Raw genomic sequence first — 25407 nt, 5'->3', positions numbered from 1 at the left:
AACCGGTAATGACTTTTCAGTACACCTCGTATTGTCTTCAAAAAACCTTGATGTCAATTAATTTTTAAATTCAAAATAAGATATCTGGTGAATTGACGGCTTGATTCTGTTAGTACCCAAAGTGATATTAACTATCTGACGAGAATTTTTCATTCACTAGAAGTGCCGAATTACCATTTCATAATCTGCAATTAAAAGTTGGATCGACAATCATTATGCTGCGGAACATCAACCTGCTACGTCTTTTAATGACACCCGGCTTGCCCTGAAGAAATTAACGGACAACATCATCGCAGCCAGAAGGGAAGTACAAAGGTGAAGACGTTTTAATTCCTTATGATTCCGAACGAATTGTTATTCGACTATAAACGACTACATTTTGCAGTACGGCTTGTATTTGTAATGTAGAAAAATACACCGTAAAGGCAGTCGTTAAGTTGTGGCATCACTTTTAAAATTCCACGTTTTACACATATCCTATTGCATTTCTACTATTCCCGTGTCAGAAAACCATCAACATTATAATATTATGTAACTAACAATATTATGTATCAAAAAGCATTACAACAAAAACTATGTTATCAAAAGACAGTACAAAGTCTCTCGGATCAGTTAGTATGAATATTTTTCACCTGTACCACCTTAAAGATCGATATGATTTCCAAATTCTGTCACAAAAATGAAATAACGTACTAATTTTGGCCAAAGTTTTTTTACAAAGGACTGTGAAATTAACATTATTTACTTTAGTACAGTATTAACACTCTATATAATATTTTCATTCTTTGCGTGGTGATTTTGTTCATTAAATATGAAATTAGGGGTAATGTTTAAGGATATAAAAAATATTTATGTTTCTTTCATTTTATAATAAAAAAATAATTTAAGTAAAAAACAAACAATAGATTCTAAGCTATATACATAGTGTAAACAATATTAAATAAAGATCATTTCGTTAAACAAAGCGATATAAGCTGCACACGCAGGTGCTTGGCATGAAGAATTTTCCAAATTGCAGCTTCTTTTTGTCGGACACGGTCAGTAGCCTAACTTTGTTGTACTTCTGCTTACAAACGGTGGAGAAACCGAATGGTTTGGCGTCGTGATCCATGCATTTGCCGTCCTTGTTTCTGTAAAAAGGTAATAAAATTATTGTAAACATTTATGTGCAACTTGAACTATGTTTATTCTAAATTAATAGCGTTTTATTAATATGATATAGCACTTTAATATAACCTATATTTGACTGTATATCTGTATATATATATATATATATATATATATATATATATATATATATATATATATTGCTTAATTTTTTCATTTATAGAAGCTTATGGTGATACAGTTCTAAAATCTTGTTTATTTTATTAATTTTTGTTAGTTTAGGTGATTTTAATATCAGTGATGACTTAAGATAGAAAATGGGATAAGGGGACACCGCACGGGTTTCACATCACACATCAGCAGAAAATGTTTGGATGGGTTGAAAAACATTTTTTCTAATGGGCCTAACGCGCTTTCACGCCTTAGACTTGAGACAAGGTATCTAAATTCTGTCGGGATACTGTCAGTTTTCAATCCCCCAGTGCCCGTCAATTTGTTTGTTTCTTTTTGCCCTCCTTAATTACCGAATAATGGCCATTGACACTTGGTTATTACAATTTGTTTGTGTATTTATGTCAACATTATCAAGTAAGGTCCAGACATCCAAAATCTGCTTGATCGCGTTCATTGTTTATGTCTCTACCGACATTTTCCGTGTCTGATCTATCTGCCTCAGTGTCGGCGTTGCTAATTACTGCCTCCTCCCAGTTCTTGATCAGATATATATCTGAACTGTTATTGTTCCCTTGTGGATCTCTAAAGTGGTACGATCCCAGCATTCGGCCATTATATGCTTGGTGTCCTCTTCACCATTACTACATTCGCACAAACCTTCAATCTCCCTTAATATAAATCTGCTGATATATACAGCCATATTTATTTGTCCTATTGTTAGTTGTACCGCCTTTCTGCTTAAGCTCAATCTCTCGCATCCCACCCTCTCGCAGAAGTCATGGAGAGTTCTGCAATCGATTGAGTTGTTCCGTGCTAGCTGCCATCTACCGATTGTTTCGCTTTTTTCTCACATTTGAGCTGTCCCTTATTTATCCATCCCTGGTTATCGATGTCTACTATCGCCTTTCTTGTTGCCTCCTTTGCCAGTCTGTCTACCCTTATCATTTCTGGTGTGGACAGGCCCTTGTCCATTGTATGTTTATAATAATAGAAATTTTACTCAGCACCTTCAATGTTGTCCCGAGGTTTTCTATGTACATATTCTTCCCTTGCGTACCGTGTTCGGCCCACCATAGCGCTATCTCGCTGTCTGTTTTGATAATTTGTTTGCTAATTGTTTTATTTAATGTAGCATATTGCAACTGATGATATCAAAACTATACAGAATATTTGTATATAACATTTAATTGTGTATTCAGTACTTCATTTCACTAATACATGTGTTCCATGTTGGCAACATGGTATCCATATGAATAATACGACGCCAATATTCTGCTCAGTCAGGTGGCAAGTCTTGTAGGGCATCTTTCAGTGGTCTATACGATTTGTCTGCGAAATATTAAATCAGTAAAATGGTGACATTTCACTTGGTACTCGATTTGTGGCGTGAGTGATGAAAACAGCGACAACATCCACGTTAATGAACATTATCCAGCATACACAAAATATGGTAAAACATAATTAGTAAAGAGGAGTAGTAGGTGAAATCCAAAGTTAATCGGCAGAGACAGACAATAATATTGTTTAATTAAAAACAATATGGTGGGAGCACCACAAAGCTACCATTCGTGGACTGCAACTGCGAAAAGCTTTTGTAACGGAAGCCAAGGCTAAGTTGAGGAAGAAGAAGAAAGAAGGTTCAACAAAAGTGATCATGAAACGTGGACATTTGATGATTCGAAGAATGGTGTATGGTCCGATGAATCATCATTTACATTATTTTCTACAAACGGTCGGGCTTATGTTATCTATTGAAAGTCCCAATAAAGCTTACGATTCGGACTGCTTGTTTCTTGCAGTCAAGTAGAAGGAAGAGTTTATTATCAAAATCGTGGTACTCAGTTTAGTTCTCCCATCCACATCATAGACAAACTTCTTACTCTCACTAGCATATTGATGCCACTACTATATTCTAAGATGATAATGCGTCCATATACAGCGCCAAGAAGATTCTTCTTTGTTTGAAGATCATCTGAATATCATCAAACATCTTCCCTAGTCAGTACAATCGCTAGAGCTCGACATAATTAAATCACCATGGGGAGTTTTGGAGCAGATAGTGAGGAGTAGATTTTCATATCCAACATCAATGAAGGAATTGGTGGATATTTGGGTACGAAAATGGAACAATATTCCAATGGAAACTATTCAGATATTCTAAGAATCTATTTTGCGAATAATTGTAACTGATTTAATGGTGGCTCATCACCTTGATGATATATATATATATATATATATATATATATATATATACATATATTAGATGTTCATGTTATTTTGTACATTCTCTTTAAATCAAAACGTATTACGGACTAAAGGTAAACTCTTCATAGTAGTAGCAGGATAATATTTCTACATCTCCTTCCCCATTTTATGAATATGATATTGATGTAATTATGAACCTCACAGAATAAATCAAAAGCAGTTCTATAATGTTATTCAAGAAGAAAGAGAAAGCACGGTTTCTGGACTTTATATTGTAGCAATAATAATATAATAACAAGATTTCTTTTTAGGTTTATGACCAGTGTGACTGAAAATATAATTTTAATTTTTCCTCTGCATGTCACATTGTTATGTTGCTTTTTGTTATCTATGTTACATTATATTTTCTAATAATTATATATACTGCGCCAATTACTCATCGCGATATATATGTTATTGTTACACTTGACTTTATCAACCCAAAAATTAGATTTGACCCATCAAGTAAAGGAAGCCTGAAAATAGTTTTGTTGTCTAGTAAAAATGATCGTATGGCCACAATTATTAACATTTAGCAAGTAGATATAAATTGTGGTTAGTTAGTAATCCAATTAATTAGCCTTTCGTTAGCCATAGTCATTCTTAATATCTTTAATTTTTGATTTTTTATCTTGCCGGCTTGGTTGGTGCAGGGATTAAGGCGGCAGGACGGTGTTCTAATACTCTGATAGTTACGGGTTCAAATGCTGCTATGGCATAGTCATAAATTTATGATTGTAGTTTTTAGTTATTTTTAAGCAAGAGTATAAAATCCGACAAGGGAAATGATCTCAGTCACGCCAGTAAACAGGCTGGGTAAGGCCGGATGTTTTTTGGGATGATCTCCAAGGTGGTTACTCTCTGGTCGATATGCGTAATACCCAGGACCGTGGTTCGGAGCCCAAGTTTACCAGTTAGTCCAGTTCAGATAAGCCCTAGTTGGTAAAAAGGAAATTCTAAAATATAACAAAAAATTAACTTATATTTTATTTTAATTATTCCTTAAATATGATTAAATATCTAGTTGGAAACTGGATAGTAAAAATATTGTTTGTTTATTTCACTTGAAGATAACACTACACTCACTTAAAATTCATCCCGCTAGTCTAGAATCCCTAGAGTACATTTAGAATGTAGAACTTTCCGGTTCTTATATGAAATTATTTTTTAGAATTGAGAAATTATTTTGTCTTATTTAAATTATAATGTCTTGTCAGAGTAATTCGACGATTTATTTTTCAATGTACCTGCCAAAAGTTTACTTGAATTTGCAGGTGATGTTAACTAATATGGAACTTTAATCCAATTTTCTTTATGGATGACGATATGAATCAAGATTTCCTTTTCTTTTTATGTATTGTTATTATATATATTGTATTTATATATTTTAGATATATTGTCATACTGTTTAGATAAATTTCTACCTGTGAAAAATATTGAAGAATTTTTGTTTCCAATAATCAGATTTACAGACATTTTGATATTTGATAAGATCTGTTTAATTTGTAGTGAAATAATATTTTCGATACGTAATTTTACACCTATTGTGAACGTTCAGATATCCATGATGTGAGCTGGCGGTAATTTTGGGGCTATGATTTTTAACGAAGACATATACCATCAAATTCTATTGTTTTGTTTCTTCTGCTTATATGAGTCAAAATTCTTTATGTCTTCTACGGCTGAACTAGCAGGTTGTAAATTAAGATATATCTTTAAATATTTTTCGACCTACTTTCTACGATTTATTCACTCAAATTTTTGAAATCATTTCTGGTTTACCATTCTCAACAATTTTAGGTCGTTTATATTCACTGTTGGTAAGTTTTTTTTTATTATTTAATTAATACATTGTTACTAGTCGTTTCCGTCTAACCTACAATTTGTCTTTATGCTAACTTAAATCTAGGTATATAACTAGGAGGACCCATCGGCCCTAACTAAGTCTCTGGTGAAATAATGTTTATACATGTCGCTGCTGAATTTTTTAATAAATGCACTTCACTACACAACACTACACAAGCTCAGATGGTTTGATCTTTTGAGTCTGTGTCCTGTTCTGGTGGTATCCAAAAGTTGCAATATTTCAATATTGGTATGAGAATGGAGTCTTTCCTCATGCCCCCTTGCAATTCTCTTGTTTTCTTGACTGACTGTGGGTATTTGAAGGTCTCGATGTAGCTAATCAGTCCTATAATATTTGGGTGCACCCACAATACCTCTCAGGACTTTGTTCTGAAAAATTTGGATTTTATTAATATTACTCTTTGCAGAACATCCCCATAATTGAACTCCGTATGTCCATATAGGTTTCAATATTTGCTTATATAATAGCAATTTATTATGTACTGATAATTGTGATTTTCTTCCAATTGGCCAGTACATTTTCCTATATTTCAATTCCAATTCTTTTCTTTTCTTCTTTATATGTTCCTTCCAGCGAAGTTTTTGCATCGAGATTCATTCCGAAATATTTAGTGTTGTTGATATATGGAATGATAGTGTTATTTACTGTTATTGGTGCTTGTACGGTCTGTTTATAGGTGAACTGCACATGTACAAATTTACTTTCATTAATTCTTATTTTCCAAGCTTGTGTCCAATTATTTATATTGTCACTTGCCTGTTGTAATTTTCATGAGGCTTCTTCACTATTGTCTCCGACAGCTATAATCGCAGTATCATCAGCAAATGTAGCCATCGTGATATTTTCCATTTGTGGTATATCACAAGTGTAAAGTAGATAAAGTATTGGTCCCAGTACACTTCTTTGTGGTACACCTGCTTTAGCTTCTTTTATTGTAGAGTAAACTTCTTCTTGCTTGACTCTAAACATTCTGGTTGTAATGTATGATTTTAATAGTTCAGTGTGTTGTTTTGGTAGAATCGTCTGTAGTTTATGAATAAGGCCTTCATGCCAAACCTTATCGAAGGCTTGTGCTACATCTAAGAATATAGCTGAGCATACTTTTTGACTTTCGTAGGCTTTTTCAATAACATCTGTTATTCTGTGAACCTGGTCAATTGTTGAGTGATTGTTAATAAACCCAAACTGTTGATAAGTAAACTCAATAATTTAGATTTTAGAAGCTTTTTATGACTGACACTTTAAACCATTTTCGATATATTCTTGCTTTTCATAACAAATTATCCATATTAAAATAGTTAAGTAAAATTAGATACGTTTCATCATCACCAAGCCGAAACCGAATCTTGCTCTTTTGAGGGCTCTTTTGATCTTGCTATTTTTCAAAAAACACTACTAGTTACTTCCAGTATTACTGTCGTGATTCATTATCATTCCAATACGCAGCTTCTTATTAATGTTTATAAAAAAAAAGAGTTGCTAATTTATTTTAAAAACGTATTGTTTTTCGACTAAATTTAGATTCGAGTTTTCTTTTCCTATAAACAAAGATGAACGATGCACGTATGTTTTTTCAGACGAGTTTCATTTGGGCTAATTTGAATGAAGAGAGGAAAGTGGTTCGTGTATATACGTGCGTTGTTTATTAAATAAGAGACCTAAAATCCGATCTTGCGTATGTGAAAAGTAAATTTCGATCAAAATATGGAAATATCTTCAGATTGAAAACGAATTAATATACACTACCAACTTAGAAATGTATCGATTTAAAAGAGATATTTTGATTTCAAGATGTAATTTCATAAAAAATATTCTCGATTTCTCGGTTTCGACACCTACACAATTTAAAGCTCGTGATACAGATTTAAATAACAGGATGAGTATGTGATTAGGATACATCCATTTAGGAAGCCATAATATTATTATCATTACCATTTAATCTGGATCATTTTAATAAAGATTTCAGTAAATAACATATTTTTATAACAGAAAAAAATACTTAAAATTAGTTCTTTATAGTAAAATTCGTACTAAATTTTGAGCGAATTTTTTTCTCATTTTAACTTAGTTAAAAAGAGGCAGAACGCTGTCTGATGCGTCGGAGCATGTGACCAAATTAAGAAGTTAGTTCTATTCGAGAACAAATTTAGGAAATATATAAAAATAGTGGGTAGTTTTTCAAAAAATTTAATACAATTATTTCACAGCAAACTGTTAGACTGTAAAGTTCCCATAGAAAACTTAGAACAAGCAGTTCTTCGTGGGATCTTGAGTAATTCCTTGATACACTGTTAAGAAACATAGCATTAAAATGGTGTAGAACAAAAATATTTGTTGGAGCTTCCAGACAATGCGTTAAAAGAATACAATTTTTAGAGACATATAATCAAATTAAAGAGTATATATTATTTCAATTTGTATATCTAGACCATTTGGCCACTCTTCGCCAGACCTTAATATAAAGAATGTAAAGACAACAATAGTCGATGGAAAAAGGTAAAAGTTAAAATAACATTAAGTTAGTCATAATATTTTTGTGATAATTCATTGCATATATATATTTTTTTTCATGCTGTACAGAGAAATGAACTATAACATGTTTTTAGTCTAGTCTAAAAAATCGACCGTTAACATTTTGGAGGAACAATCAATTATTGCTATGGATAATACGCCATATTATACTGGTGGAAAAGATTGTACAAGTGGTTCGACAATGGCTTCGGATTAATTAATTATATAAATAACATATAATTTAGTTTTGAAGATACCATGTTAAAGAGTGAGCTAATTAAAATTGTTACTCGATAAATGTTTAATTGTATTTTATGCAATTTACCATTTCAAAAATAAGTCTGGAAAATAATACACACTAGAAAAAATTGCTGAACAATATGATCACAGAGTATTAGGTATTGCTATCACTGCATAGTCAGTCCAATCGATTGATATGGGGTGTAGTAATACATTACTCCTTTTTCATAAATATTACAATACAAGCAAGAACGGTTAGGATATGTGGAAAGAAGCATTGTCTACCATAACGCCTTCAGTTTGGATAAACTCCATCAGACACAAATAAGGATCAATTGGCAAATAGTGGAATGGTTAGATAGTGTTAGATTGGAAATCAATAGTTTATTTATTAGCTTGAATGATGACCCAGAAAGTGACAGTAATTGAATGAAACTTCTATGTGAGATTATTATTCAATGCTAACAATTATCAAGATAAGGTCATAGGTGATGAGAGTCGAAATAACTGAAGGTGAGTATATAATTAATATAGGATAACTGTAGAAAATTTTATTGTAGGGTGTGTAAGATTTTGTGCATATTTATGTGTGTAATTGTTTAGAATATATATTTGGTTAAGACGTATCAGGAAAAATTAATACTAATGGTTTTGCAGATGTGGTAAATATATTAGGGAGAATGGAGTGAATCTAATTGTATCAAGAAAAATATTGGCAGATAGTGACAGGAAAAGCAAAGAAAAAATACATTGATATCCAAATGACTTGACAAGGAAAACATAGCAACGACGCAAGCAAGAACTAAAGTAAAATAGTAATTATCCTATTTAATGAAAGTAATAAACACACTTGTATATGCAATTGTTAATTAGATGGATTATGCCTCCAAAGTTCAATTGGATAGGCTATAGTTATTCTCCAATTAATGACTTTATAAACAAAGTTTTACCCACTTTTATATTCACTTTCTTCAATATTTTTTGTAGATAGAAATATTCACGAGATTAATCCTGAATAAGATAAACTAATGCAAGTAAGGTTCAAGAAGAACATATTGATTTCACGCATTATTGCAAAGCATTTGCATTACAACATTTTAGCAGAGGAGTGTTTTTATATAATTCCTACTCAGAAGTTGAAGAAAACATTTAAGGTTGGTTTATAATTTGTCGTAGTCAGGTCGTAGTGATCGTTATCATTAACTAGAGTTAGTATTTAGAAGACGTCCGTTATCGTTTAATTTAATCTTAAGCTTCCTGCGAAGCTCTTCATTTATTACTAAAGACGACTTGGAAGGTAGGGGGTTTAAGTATGTTTTATATGATATTGCGATGGCTGGAGCTGGGGACGGCATCCTGGTTTTCACGTAAGATCGTAAAAATAGGTTAAGATTGGAATTTCAAAAAGTGTGCGTTCGCTGCGATGCGGTAAATGTGTTGTGTGGTAACCATGGCGACAGTCCCGCGTCGCCCTAAGTGAGCCTCTGAACTAATCAAAATATTTTATAAAGATCTTAGTGGAGCGAATTTTAGCAAAACCTTAACGTTATTATCGTTAACAGATATGCTTCAAATTCCCCGTCCACTTTACTTATTATATTTAAAGAATACTTGTAAGTATTTAAAATAATTCGAAGTATTAAAATTAATTCAGTGGCAAATCAAATTACATGTGACAAATTCCTAATTGCCTTGCTATTTTCACTCAATTGTTTTCAAAATGTCAAATATGAATATATTATTTTATATATTAAGCACCACCAGCGGAGGTGCAACTAATGATACCAATATGTTATTTTAAATGTTAATCTGTTTAAAAACATATAGGTTAGACATTTTAATACACTGTATTTAATTTACTTATTTTATTTTGTAAATAATTTAATTATTTGTTTTCGAAAGTCAAATTATTGCAAGCGACATATGATTGTTTGTGTTCAAATATAGAATGATCAACAATGTAATGGACTGATCAAGAACGCTTTGATGATAGTGAATTTGTGATAAATTGAAGATTTAGTATAGTATCAGTGGAATTAAGGATAAGTTTCAGAGGAAAAATTGAGAGGAAAATGTGTAGCACATTCATCTCAATAACGATAAGATAAAATATATAAATACAGTGAATAATTAAGTTTAATATATAATAATTAATTAATAATTTAATAGTAACGAATTAAAGTAATATAGTAATAGCATTGTTTCATCGAAGAGCCGTATCAGGGCAAACTAAGATTTTAATTGAAAAACTAAGTAATGAATATAAGATCCTCCTTAACAATTATGAATGTGGGGTGTAACTGGGATTCTTAAAGAAGTTGTTGCTTAGGAATCGCCAGGAAACGTTTGGGGGCGAGATGTTAAGAAGATAAGCCATTGTCGGGCAAATAACTACCACTAACAGTACCAAGCCATAGAGAAAAACAATGTTCACAAGAGCCAAGCAACATCAAGTATTCTGTTTAAAACAATGCCATAATTCCATAGCATAGCTACGATAAGGCCAGTTAATATGTTAAGCTGAACCAATTTTTTAAAATAAATCGTTCGCTAGAATAGTTTTAACAACTCCCTAATAATAACACCCTTTATATAGCCCGTTTAACAAAACAGCCAATGCACATTATAGAAGACGCCGAACACATTGCCAATTGTAGTTTGTAAAAATGTTAAATTTTTCCTTCTTATTTTATGTTAGTTAAAATGCCACATAGTGCAGTCTAAGGCATTGGAACATGTAACCGAATCAGCTTATAAAATTCGGTTTGGGTTTATAGTAGTAGACGATTAATGATATAGATTAGAAGTAAACCGGAAAACGTTGTAAACCATAATTCTAAGTTAATGTGGAAACATTACGACCTGTTAAGTCATGTCATGAATTATTTTAACGTTAATATCTACTTACACACAAATTTCGTAAACGATTTGCTGTTGATAATTGGGAACGTTGACAATATATCTTGGTTTATTAGTGTAGAGATCTAAAGCTGCTTGAGGGAAAACACTGATGGGTCTTGTCCTGCAAAGATTTTCTGGTTCTGGTTCCCGAAGAGACTGGAGTGGTGTTTCCACGGCAGGCTCGATTAAGGAGCCGTTGCCGAACAACGCCCGGAATTTGTTTTTGTTAATCAGCTTCTGGATTATCTTCGTGGGATATTTGGATGTATTGTTGCAAATCATCATATCGATGCATCCTTTGGATGGTAACAATCGGTTTCTGCTATTATTCGAATGTTCCTTGTTGTCGTGTTTTTTTGTTGCTTTCTGAAATAAATAAAATTATTTAGTCAAAAATTTAGTACGTGAGAGATTTCGTTACTTTTATTATTAACGAGGCTAAGAAGATGACCTGACTTAAGTTGTTTAAGTCAAACATGTGATAATTATACGAAATAATAATAGTTGCAGTGGTATGACATAATTGTTACGATCACTTATGATTCGGAATGAGCCGGAATTAATATCACCACTTATGTCTTTAGAACGAGAGAGAAACTTTATTTATATCGCTGGTCGTTTATATGGTCCATTTTTGAACAGTCTCTAGACAAATTAAAAATCCCTCTGCTATTACTATACTAGGAATTGGCTCTTGTAGCGACATTGATCATATTTTTCACAATAATTGCGTGGACTGGAGGAACTGTTGAGAATGACTGGAAACAAAGCGGATTGAATTGAGAATTAATAGTTAGACTTGAGAAATTGAGCGATTCAGGGCTTAGGGCTTTTCCTCTCCTTAATTTTCAATAGTAAGCAATTGTGCTAATGTATTCCGTCTTTGGTGACCATAAACCCTAATCTGTGATAAGTCTGTCTGGTATCGATGGCCTAGGGATATTTTTCAAAGCTTAGACGTTTCTTAGTTTGAATACTTAATTGTTAAGGCACTTTATCGCGAAGGTGCATTGAATTTTGTGATTTTACAGCCTGAACTGCAATGATTATTTTAATTAATGCCAATCGAATATGAAATCTCTTTATTTTTTGATATTGAGTTGAATCTGGAGAATACTTTCAGAAAAGATCGGTCTTATGAGCTTGGAATTATACCGAGTCAGATCTAAAATTCGTAGGTTTTATCACCAAAATTGCTACTTTCTACAAAATAAAACTGTTTAAGTTTTTACGGAAGGAAGTGGGACGTGTTGAAATGACTCTATAGACAAATAATTCACGAGTAAAGTCTCATAAATATGCACTTACGCATATCCTTTCCTCGGTTAAAGGTTTTTATTTGAAGACCTAAATATGGTTTTTTATATTAAAAGTGATTTATCGAGTTATCGAACGAGGAATTTTATTGTGGATATTCTGCCCAATTATCGAGGGTGTAACCGTTACACTTGTTTAATCTGGATAGCGTCCATTTGCAACACCATTCCCTATTACTATCGATTATACAAAGTGAAAAATATGTATTAATTGTCATTAATTTATTAGTTTTAGAACAATAAGTAATTCTTGACGTCTACATCGAAGTTAGGCGAATTAATGAGTTTCTGATGCTTTCATTTCGGATTCTTACGTATTCATTAGGATGAGAATTAATTTTATTAAACATATTCTTATTTTGGAACATATTGGAAAACGTTCAATTGCCTCAACTGGCATTCTTGGGATTTAAATTATACTATACTTTTAATTCTACCAAATTATACTAATATACTGATTATTTATGATACACTGAAAGGTGTGAGTAGACGGAATATACTGATTCTTCACGTTTTTTACAGTTGCTGTTGATGAACTTTCTTCCACCGTGTCAAATTGTCAAGAGGAATTAATATTTAAGTATTTGTGTCGTTTACACAAGTAAAGCTATTTATTTTTAGATGATGGAATTATGAACCGAATTATTGTTGGTTCGCTGATTATATTAATAGGGGAATTATCTTGAAGAATACAATTTTATATTAGACTATTTTTGGGTAAATTTGGTCAAATATTGGTATAATTTGTGATGACTAAAATTAAGGGGTATTAATTTTTGTTTTATTTTTCTATTTATTTGTAATAGCGCCTTCTACTAGAAATAATTTACCCACTTTAACTTGCTTCATGTTTATCTTTCCATATACACAGGATGTACGTAGTTCCATACAATACATCTACTATTTAATGGTCTAGAAATGTATTGCATCTATCTACGTAACCTTTCTGCAATAATGTAGCGGTGTTTATGAGGAAAACTTTTTCAGTTAAAAAATCACGTGTTTTAATTTTGGATTAGAGTGGTCATATATTTTTAAGCTCTTAATGAAAAGAATTTATAGGCACGAGTTCATTCTGTTTTCTGCCGGATCGGGTTTACATACTCTGTTGGAAGTTATGCCGTTCGAAATAGTTTGGAATGTTATTTATTAGACGATTTTTTCTTTCGAATATATACAAACTTGCGGATAATCTCTGTTATGATATATATTGGTTTTCTACCTCTTCAAAACACAATATTTAATGATGCGATCTGTACTAAACTGATAAACTGGGAAGAGAAATACCGCGTTATTTTTTCAGGCTAGACAACAACTGTTTATTCATTCAAATGTAAGTTTATTTGTATTGCTTGTTTTTAGTTTTTAATATACGAATCTGTTGAGGTATCATATAACCCTCAGGAATGAAAAAAAAAACGATATATTGCTTAACAAATATCTTCGGATTTGGCACATACGCACTATCCCGCATAGAAGACCATAGAAAAGAGCCTTCCTTTTCTAATGGCGCTACATTCTTTTTGGTACAGTCGGTCAAGTCAGAACAATAATGCAATCTATAATATTTAGATTTTATGTTACGTTAATAATTCTATATTAATAATAATTACATTGTTGTGTTATTCTTGGTGGTTTAACGTATATCGGTATTTAAAATATGGAAGAACAAGGGTAAGTGCAGAATGTAAGGTTACATTTTTAGAAGCTATAAAATCCAAACAGTATCAATTTTATTTTTAGTGGGAATCTTAGCTGGTTAATTTATAACATATTATAACCAGAACAGAGAAGAAAATGAATCTTGTTGTGTTGGAAGTAGTCAAATCATTGATGAGGTTTGTCAAGAATAGTAGTCATAGTCAATAGTCAAACATGTAAATTAATTTAAATATGGTGTTCTTATAAAAATGGAAAGGCATATAGAAATTATTTTTATTATTTAATTTTATTCGATAATTTTTTAAATAAAATGTTTTATTCCACAAAATTTTCAATGTTTATTTCTCTCTTTATATATATTTTCAACATTAAGTATTCTCTGTTCCAATAACAAATGGAATGCCGTAAGCGCATGCGCCAACTACGGAGATATTAGTTGAGTAATGTATCCTGAAAAAAAGTTCTACTCGACTAAATTTTGGTATACATTTTAAACCTAATAATAGTATTATTTGCTACGATATCAGGTAATATTATTCAACGAAAAAGCAATTGCTATAATGTTACATGTCCAATCAAAGTTAAATTTACTTTTATACTAACAGTAGTATTATAATTTCAGTTCCTTGAAGAATGTAATATCCAGGTGATTTTTTAAAAATGTAATACCATCCCACACACACCAGAGGCATGTCCATTACTTTATTCCCCAACCAACTACACCATTATTTAAATTAACTCTTTTTTAATTATATTCTTTATTATTATTATTTTTATTATTATTATTATATATTAATACTTCCTCTGTGAATATTTTTAGTGAAGTGTGTGACAGGCGATGTTGAGTCCTATGAGTTTATGGTAGATAACATTGATGAGTCTATTGGATGGTTGGAGGATATAGCCTCTGCTACCTGAACGGAATTCGCTAAGTTAAATTAGATCTGTCAGAAATCTGGATTACATTTCCTGTTGATAAACTTTTGTAGATTGGAATAGTTGGTCAATTTCTTTATCTTCTCTTTTCTGCGCCATGGTAATCTGTTCCAGAACGATAAGCCACTGTGTTGTTCGTATTTTAAACTGTTTGTTATTGTATTTTTTAATGACAGGGTCTCATTCTATGGGCTCAGCTCATATCTCACTACATCAATCTGTTTATGAGATTGAGTATGTCGCATCTCTTGAGTTTTTGCCATGCTGTTGTCCTTCTATTCTACTTAGCGCCGATGCTAGCTCGTTTATATAAACATTTGCGCAAATACTACGATACTACTGCTTTAGGGAATACTAAGCATGCTCTATGTGCATATTGCCTGTTGACGGCTTTCTATACCATCATTTTACTCTTATTACTTTAATGGGATTGGGGACCTGTTAACCAATTCACACAACGGAGCTTACTGTCGAGTTGTTTACACTTGGTCCAGATGTGTTTCTGCTAGGTTAACTTACTATTCAAGTCCCCTCTTGTAAGATGTTATGGTTAGATAACTTTACTGACGGAAATGTTTCTCTGCTCCGAGTGTAAGGAACTTGAGTGGTCTTGGCTAGGTTTGCATTTATTTTTGCATTGCTTAAACTATTTCTTGATTTTATTCAGATGGTATTGGAGTTGGAACAAAGCCGTGTATGGATTTGATGCACTGAGAGTTGGTCAACGGCATTCTAAATTTATTTCACTTTCTTGGGAGATACCTAGCAAACGTCCAATGAAGATTTTCCCATTATGACTATAGGATTACTAAAATATAATTGTAATCATTTAGGAGGGTATTTAATAGTTTAATGAAGGTTCAGTGAAGGCGTAACACTGCAGGTTACCAAAGGGGCTTTTCCATAGACTTCAAGAACTGGAAATGCTATACGAGTACCAGCTGTCGTCAATGTTGATTGATAGTATATTGGTTTTGTAGGAGAGAAATTTTATGATCATTAGGATTTCGTTAGTTTTTGTCTTGTTATGCTACTTTCATGTCAGATATTGCTCAAAAAAGTCTTTTGGGAATATAGTATGGATCAAAGTTGGGAAATCGTATTGAGCAAGTACTCAATTCTGCTTGATATTATCAGAGTCATAAGATATTGTCATAGAAGTTTTAGAGATCTCTTCTTTTATGTAGTTTTAACTTAATTTCATATAGTTCAAAACACTTGTCGGATTTATAGACAGATTTTACGTTATTTGGCATTATATACAAATAAAAATTTAATCAGTATAAATATATGTAAGTTTCATTACAGCGTTCATTAACAATCTGTTTAAACTCTAGTAGATCCAGTCAAAAACGATATAATAAATGAAATCTTGTTTTTTAACATAATCTGGCACATCAAAAGCCACCTTTCTACTCACAATTAAGAAAATTTTGGGATTTCCCTCGTACTGGTACAGGCATATTTAAGTTCACACGTTAAGATTATTTTTTTTGGCACAGTTCGTATCCAACTGAGGATATTTAACTTAAACGTTGAGTTCAAATGATCGTAGCGAAGTAAACCACGAACATTTTAGTACACTTTCAATTTACAAGTTAAAGTTTTGTGTTATGGTTGTGAAAAAATTGTAAATTCTCAAAATATTGTGTACATTTGTTAAATAGGAATTTCATGTAAAGCTACTATAATTTACAAAAATATTATGCTACAGTAATAAAAATGATTTCTAATATGGGAAGTATGTTTTATAGCCTTTATGTAATAACATATAAGCAAAATATTATGGAGCTTTTATTGCAATGAATAGTTTATGTCATTTGCCGTATGTATTTTGGCACCTTTTTTAATATAATTTAACTACTTTGTGTGGCATCATATTTTGGTGAAATTTGTTGAATTGTGAAATTTTCGGCAGATATATAGACTTCCTTAAAAGTTAAAAATAAACTAAACGACTATAAAGGAGGCGGCAAGATGGGAATGTGAAATTTGAAATAATATCAACTAAGATTATTCGGTTATTAAATTATTAATATGGGTTAAAATTATTTACTTCTTAATGCACATTATAATTGATATGCAGATAGAATTGACGAATAAGAATTTATGAACCTATATTTTTGTTGATAGATGTTATTTTTATTGAATACTGTATAGTTAGTTCTGGTTTTAAAAATATTGCAGCTATAATATATTTTGTGCCATTATTATAGCTAGTTTTATGGGGTAATACAATTATTAGTTTTAAACAATCTATAGATTTCAGATTTCAGATTTTAGACGAAAATACTGCAACAAAAATCTTTAAAATAGCTCGTAAAACATCGATAATAAAATAAGACGATAATTTAGGTAAAGGTGCATTATTTTATTGTATTGTCAGACATTGACAGAAATTGACAGAAAACACGATATCATTTGTAACTATTATTTTACTAATTATTATAACAACACAATTTTCCAGTTGTTGTTTCATTTTATGTTATAAATATGTATGTAAGGTATAGTATCTGTTATATCGTGTGATGGATATAGCTATGTGTGTTTTAAGACGGCACATCAGTGACTGGTTTAAGATATAGTGAGGGAATTGTTTAAGCGAAATTGAATTTGAATATAATTTACTGTTCAATGGTTAAAAAGTTGATGATTATAAAAATTATAAAAACTAATTATAACCAAAATAAAGCAGCGAGCATATGGAATTTTAAAACTACTCTACATGGTTGTCTCGACTTGGTGAAATCATTTTAATCTCAAAGTCCGGAAAATCAAGTAGTAAATATAAAATAAATCAAATAATAAAGTAATATATATCACCACTATGGGCAGTAACTAAGGTATTGCAAAACTCGTCTTAAAAAAATAAGATATGGGGAATAAAAGTGGCCAAGATAAGATTAGCTTGAAGATTGGCCATAAGATTTTTCAGAGTAAGGTCATATCCGCACTGAAATATTGTCATCCCAGAAGAAACTTTGAGAATGATGGAGTGAAATTGAGTGCTAAGACTTGTGAAGAGCTAAATAAAAAAAAATGAATCATCCGATTTACTTGGCAGGAAAAGCAATTTTGACTATCAATTGTTATCGATACAATATGAGTATTAATAATCTAACGAATATATTCATATCGTATTTCTGTATAATACTTCCTGTTATGTATGCGAATATCTACGTACAAGAAAATATATATGGTTTTAATGGCATTAGATATAATGTATTAAACTAAACAAAAAATAATGATCAATCATATTTTTTACAAAACCTTTATCTTGTTATCTCTACCTAGTTTTGCAATTGTGTTAATTGCAAATCTATATGAGTATATAATGAAATAATATATAATAGAAACGGATGGACAAAATAATGTCAATACCTGATGTACACACAATGTTTTATTAATTATTAGGATGTTGGCCACCATATGCTTTAAAAATATGTTGTTTAATATTGTCCTATTCTTGTACAAACACATCGGTCGATTGCTTCTATAATATTGGAGATGGAAATCTATTTCTCACTCCCTGCTCTAAAACTCCCCATAATGGTTAAATTATGTTGAGGTCTGGCCAGAAAAAATGTTTAATGGTATTCTCATGTTCCTAAAATGAAGACTGAATATTTTGGACTGTGTGTATGAGCGTATTATCATCTTGAAATATGGCAGTGTTTAGCTGCAGTGGTAATGGAAAGCAAGTCAAATTCTTTTTCAGCTTAGTGTTGACTTCAGTTATGAAGGGTTTCGTAATTGTAACCCAAGTTTAGTTCTGCTGTCACTTTTACCGTGGGAGTTTTATGTCGTTTAGCCACAATCCATTTCATAATGTTAATGAATCTCTCTCTGTTAACTTTGGGCTTCGTCCACTATTTCTCTTGGCCGACGATTTTTTACTAAATCTTGCAGCTCTTCTTGTCACAGACGTTCGGGCTAACCTAGCACCAACGATTTGCCTTCTTTTTAACTCTGGGACAATATATTTCACCGATCGCTGGTCTTAGCCGTCGTAGAAAAAGGCGTTTCGGAGTGAAGCAATGAAATATAACCGCATTTATAAGGAATCGGAAATTCTTTATAGAAATATCTTGGTATCCAATTAATAAGAATACTGCAGAAAAAATTGTTCCTAGGTAATTGTTTTGAAGACTTTTTGTGTTCAAATAAGACTAGCACTACTAATGTGCTTGCGATTGTCGCGAAATCAATTGTCGTAATGAATCATGGATAATCATTCATATTCATTCAATCATTAATTATTACTCTTTCTACAATTGCTATTAGTTACACTTTTAACCCATATTCAAAAATATATTAACACGTGGATAATTTTAAAAAACATGTCTATTTTTCCAATGTTGAATTTAAGAATTATAATTAATATTAATGCAAATTATTTGCAATTATTTCGTTCGAACAATAAACCAGTGTTCTTATTGTTAAAACCGATTTGACGTTTATGTACTTTGCAAAATTATAAAATCCATTATAAAATAGATGTTTGAAGAAGAAATAGATGCTGTAAAAGTCCGGAGGAATAGTAATTTTAGTTAAACAACGGTAGAGGCCTATTGATTAAAGTCTGACACGTAATTGGTTTAACAATGTGACGATTTTAGTGCTCGTGTAAAAAAATAAAATAGAAAATTACCGCTGAAAAATAACAATATTTTTCCTAGGCTGATATACTATACTTTCCAGGAATCTTGAAATTTATTTAGGAAAATTGAAAATATGGGAATATATATTAACTTTCCAGCTCTAAATATTATCATTTATGCATAAATTACAGCTTCTTAAGTTTTATAAGCTTCTAATAAAGCAACACTGTTAAAGCGGTTATAAATAACACTTGTAATAACTCATAAATCGAATTCGCCTCTGAATGCTAAACAAGTGTTCGAATTAAGCAAATTTCCAAATATTTTGTCGATTTGAATTATTGATATTATCCAAATTGTTTAATAATATTCGAGAATTTTAAAATTATTCCTTCCGGAATTATTTTCGTAGAGAAAGGTCTCTGTAACATGTATGTCTAGATGATTATATGTTATGTTGAAGTTTTGCTCGTTTATATTGTAAATTGGGTAAGGGGCACTTTAAGCAGATTGGTTATTACATTTGCTAAGGCTATTACAGTCAAAAGGACTTAAGTGGCTGTAGATCTGTAATCTGTAATCTTTAACATATAAATACCAATATAAATAAATAGATCCGGGCATGAATAACAAAAATTAATGGACAGTAAATCAATGTCAATAAATATTGAATTGATATACTTATGATAGTATTAGCACATTCACAGATAAAAATGATAGAATATAAAAAAAATATTGACGAATCGGAAGGAAATGAGTCAGTTATCCGCCAATGACAAATTGCTGTTTTAACCAAATGATTTAAAACCTTATGGAAATCCGTTTGATTTTTGCCCTATTGCCACTTTTCAAAAATAAAAATTAAGATTGTATTTTACACTGCAGAACTCTTGCGATTTCTGAAAGAAAATATTCAACAACTGAAGACACAAGTCCCTTTTGAAGCCATACCCTTGAGAGGGTTTTTCGGAGACCGGAATAAACGGTAGTCATAAATGAATTGTAGAATAAACAAATTAGTGTCAACTCGAGCTTTGAAACCTTTTGTGTGCTTCTACCACGATATTTTTACATATTATCGTAAACCTGTAGTCATTCTCTTAAAATAATTATCGATTTCATTTCATTTCAGCAGTTATTCACAATCTTTAGTGTCTACTCTCATATAAATAGTGAAAACCTGTTTTATAGAGAATTATTAAAGTATTCTGATATGTTTTAAACACCTTATGGCCGGCTTGATTGGCGCAGCGTTAAAGACGACAGGACAGTCCTCCTGCTGATGTTATAGTCGCGGCTTCAAGCGGGTTTAGCATTTGTGATTGTCCTTATCAATCACGCCATTAACCAGGCTGGGTAAGACCGGATGATTTCTAAGTTAGTCACTCGCCAGTCGGTAAGTTTAATGCCCCTTAATGTCCCCTATTTAAAAAATGTGAAAAATACAATTAGATAAAACGGATGGCAGCGGTGTTACTTGGAGACGAAGCTTGGGCAGTCGATGGTAGCACGTCTAAACCAAACGATGGTCGAATACAGAATGAATGGAAATAGCCTTCAATAACATCCCAGATAAACGTCTCGGGGTTGCCGCCAGCTATTCGTTGTCGGGTTCTGTTGGCGGCTGGCACCCCGACCGTGTTCAACATCTGGGATTATTTTTCTGGGTATTTTGTAGACCGTTATTCCACGATGTAAAATTCGACATGCCTCAAGGTCGCTACATTATCATAAGTAGCTTTTTTAAATATCTGTGACAAATGCGAATTAATAAGTGGATTAATATAATTTTTAATTATATTTACGTCTTTAGTTAATACATGAACTAATTATTTATGCTACTTGGACATAATTATTTCCGCTACTTAGATATGCATAGATTTAAGTCACTGTAGCAGATTATAGGTTAGCTTCAGTGACTAGTAGCAATATATTAATAAAATTTTAAAGAAATGTGAACTTAAGGTTGTATTGTCATGTATTTGTGCGGATTTGTATTGTGAGTTTTTGACATCCGCGGGTGATAAGTTATAAAATATGAAAGGGTTTAAAATAAAATTAGAACTTTTAGTTTATTTTAAAATATTATTTTATTTAGAGAAAGAAGATGTGACTAGTTGAACGGCGATACAAAACAACACTGACGGTATAAATCTATTCGAACATAAATCAAAGTGCCTATGTCTAGACATCTCACTCATCACTACCAGTCAGAGTAATATAAGCACCCCGCCTCATCTTCGAATACACAGTAGCACGGCACGTAAATAAATTACATGAGTATTTGACCATTAAGAATATTTCTTCTTAAGAGATCCTAAAAAAATTATGGACATTCGAATGAAATAATTTTTTGTCAAAAATCTTGGTAGGAAAATAAAATATCAAGGATAGACGAATTAAGATTGCCCACATCGACAATACAAATTTTAAGAAATCCTCTATAACATGAGACTTCAATGATTCGATATTCAGTGATTTATTGGTTTTTTTATTTGTTTAATAAATTATGGAGTTTCTTCTTTACCAACCAGGGGAAATTGTCGAATATTGGAAAAGTCGATGCCATTCTTAAACATATCAGAAGTAACATCATCACCTAAACATTGACCGCAAAACAGTTTTGAACCATTTACATAAGACTGGATACTAAAAGAAACCCGATACAGGATTTTCACATGAATTAAGAGTGAATAATTTAAAGATTCGAGTGTTCATTTGTGAATTACTGCTGAAGTGAAACGAAGTCGGGCCATTTTTAAAAAAATGAATACAGGTGAACAGGTATGACAATAATGTGGCAAAAAAGTTGATACTTCGTGTTCAGAATAGGATTAGATTGGTACTGTTCATCAGCAGCTGCTTGAACCTAATTGAACTCTCTAGTCTTAACAATTCATGGTCATGATCCTTGGTCATAAGCTCACTTATGTGACACTACATAGGCCATTACAAAAAATTGGATTTTCTGGTTTTATATGGCTTGGTATTTGCCAGAATTCGAAATGGCATGTTTATTCTTGAAATTTACATAATTGTCTATTGATAATCGCTGCCCCAAATATGCATTAGAAACATCCATGGCCAAGTAGGATTTGAACTTGAACAGCGGAACTCTCGCATTATTAGGAAGACCATTTCGTTGGCTTGATCTGTGAACCAACAAGCCGTAAATTATTAGACATTATTTTTTATTAATGTTCTATGTAATCTATTGATAGCTTTTATTTTGTAATACTAACGTGCAATACATTATTTCATTTGACACGTATATATTGTGATAAACTGAAAATAAATCCATATTGTTTGTTTATTGTGAACAATTTTATTTTTTTAATTGGTGATAATTTCGGAATGCAAGGTAATATTTTAAAAACATTCCAAGATGTTGAAAAGGGGATTTTTAAAAGTATATTTTTATAATCATAGCGAGAGATAACCGAAGATTTATTTGTTATTAGTGGTTTATATAACACATTGTATAAATCAATTATTTTAGCCTCTATGATTGATGATATTTAACAGCTGTAATTATATATTTAAAATGCAAGTATCTATATTTAGAGTTCTTGGTTAATTATCAGTTTAATTGATAATAATCCTTTTTTGATAGTGATAAAAACAAATATTGTTAGACTTTCAAAACTGTGTTTGTTATCGAGATAAAATGAAGTAAACAGAAAATATTATCGCTACATAGTGCGTACAATTAATCATTTTTTGGTTTTCAGTGTTTATATTATATTTGCGGGAAATTTGTTCCGGTAATAAATTTAATGTGTTTATTAACATTTATTTATTAATAGCAGCATATATTTTAATTCTGAAGGATTTACAAGATATGTTGTTCCTTTGTTTCAATTTGCTTCGTATATTTGTAACCATCTTCATGTTGAAGCATCACTGATACTGTACTTTTCAGTATATGTCATTTCGTCGAAGTGTGAACAAAACATGTATTCAATGCGTTGAAAATGTCTTAATTTGTACCGTGCAAATCTAATTGGCGGGAAGTTTAATTTTTTTGCCTCCATTTGAAGAAAAAGGCGACTGAAGGTCATCGAATTTTATATGGAGCTTATGGCAATCATGCTTCATGGATTTCAACATTAGAATATTGATTTCGACGTTTTAAAACTGGTAATTATCGCATTCCAAAATACAGATGCCATAACCTTGCTAGCCGACTATTGCGTTTTCTCACGCTTTGGAGCGGGTTTATCGTGTGCAGTCCACTCGGATGACTGTCGATTGCACTTCGGAGTGAAATGACGGAGCCATGTTTCATCCATTGTCACATATCGACTCAAAAACTCGGGTTTATTACGCTTGATCATCTTCAAACACTGCTCCGAATCATCAACTCCTCGTTGTTTTTGGTCAAAAGTGAGCTCGCGCAGCACCCACTTTGCACAGAGCTTTCTCATACCCAAATATTCGTTAATGATATGATGTACACGTTCAGTAGATGTCTTTAGAGTGTCTGCTATTTTATTCAATTTGAATTTATGGTCATTCAAAATTATTTTGTAGATTTTTTTATTGTTTTCCTCGGTAACAACCTCTTTTGGGCGTCCACTGCGTTCATCGTCTTCGGAGCTCATTTCACCACGTCTAAACTGTTTCCCTTCAAAAAGCAATATTTTATCAATACGTGAAATTCCTTTTTATCCATTGTTTTTTAAATAACAAAAGTTGCTTCACTCAAAATGTTATAATTCACAAACTAATGATCCAACAGCTGTCAAATCTATACAGGCATCTTTTGTGGGTTAGTGCTAACTAAAAAACATATGGATTTAATTCTAGTAGCGCCATCTATGTGCTAGGCCGGGGACTTTTCAATTGATCTATTAATGCGTGTGAGCGTTTGACCACAGCGCGAAAAGCACGCCCGACCACATGCAAAACTGTTAAAAAAATACTCGAAAACATTAAGTCAGGGCCGTCCTCCTTTTTATTGCCCTTTGTTCCGACGTACCTGTAGGAGCAACGCTTCACTTTTTTGTGAAGATACTAAAAAAAGTGGGATTAATTCGTGGATTTCCTCAAGAAATATACAATTCCTTCGAGATTGAAAACACGCAAATTGACGGTAACGAAAAGATGGGTAAGGGTTGTCGATTAACAGTATTTTGCATACAAGATATTATGAAGATTACACATTTATGAACTATTGGATTTATGTATAACTAAACATTTCTTCAGTATATTAACAATTAACTGTAGCACAAAAATATACAACGTAAATTTAATCTAATATTAATTAATACGCATTATTCTTAATAGATAGATGTTATTAGAAACATCCATATACATGTTAGTTTAAATATTTACATGAAAAGTTTTAGAATGTTCATTTAACAAAAATTGATTACTTATTGACATTTTTGTAAAAATATTTCTGATCTTAGACCAAAATATCCTCCCATGAATGTTGGTATTAAGCACTTCTATAATTAAGAAAAACTTACAAACACGGGTATTAGTCAGATATTAAGCGATTTTTAAAGCCGATATAGGGTTCAAAGATAATTTGATAACAAAACCCGGATGTTACCACGTAATTACCAATAGTATTAATCGATAATAAAAGGTAAAAATAAATCACTCACCGCTACGGTACAACACACAAATACACTGACGAGACAAAAACTTTGGATTTTCATCCTTTCAGTTCGAAGTTATCACAAAAATTTGACTAGACAGCGTTGTCTACGGTTGAGCTTCTATCGGGCTTGTGACGAGCAACATCGTGTAAGTTTGTTTATATTATTTTTTCGTTTGTTTATAATGTTGTGACGTAGTAATTTTCGCTAATCCCACCTATAATTTCAGGGCTGCGAAT

The 25407-nt window shown here is 31.8% G+C and overlaps 1 protein-coding gene across 1 annotated transcript; it reads right to left on the bottom strand.

The window, feature by feature from the left end:
- Positions 1-856: 856 nt before the first annotated feature.
- LOC143194997 (uncharacterized) lies at positions 857-25404 on the bottom strand. Its single transcript, XM_076401829.1, has 3 exons — positions 25175-25404; positions 11052-11410; positions 857-1130 (listed from the first exon to the last, which is right to left on the bottom strand). Exons 1-3 carry the CDS (start codon positions 25226-25228, stop codon positions 956-958), a joined length of 588 nt encoding a protein of 195 aa, XP_076257944.1. The 5' UTR covers positions 25229-25404; the 3' UTR covers positions 857-955.
- Between the last annotated feature and the right edge of the window lie 3 nt (positions 25405-25407).

Source organism: Rhynchophorus ferrugineus, unplaced genomic scaffold (assembly GCF_030347505.1).
Source record: "Rhynchophorus ferrugineus isolate W39M unplaced genomic scaffold, kcgeb_rfMv2 rfM4, whole genome shotgun sequence".
Lineage (NCBI taxonomy): Eukaryota > Metazoa > Arthropoda > Insecta > Coleoptera > Curculionidae > Rhynchophorus > Rhynchophorus ferrugineus.
This window is presented reverse-complemented; position numbering and strand designations above follow the sequence as displayed.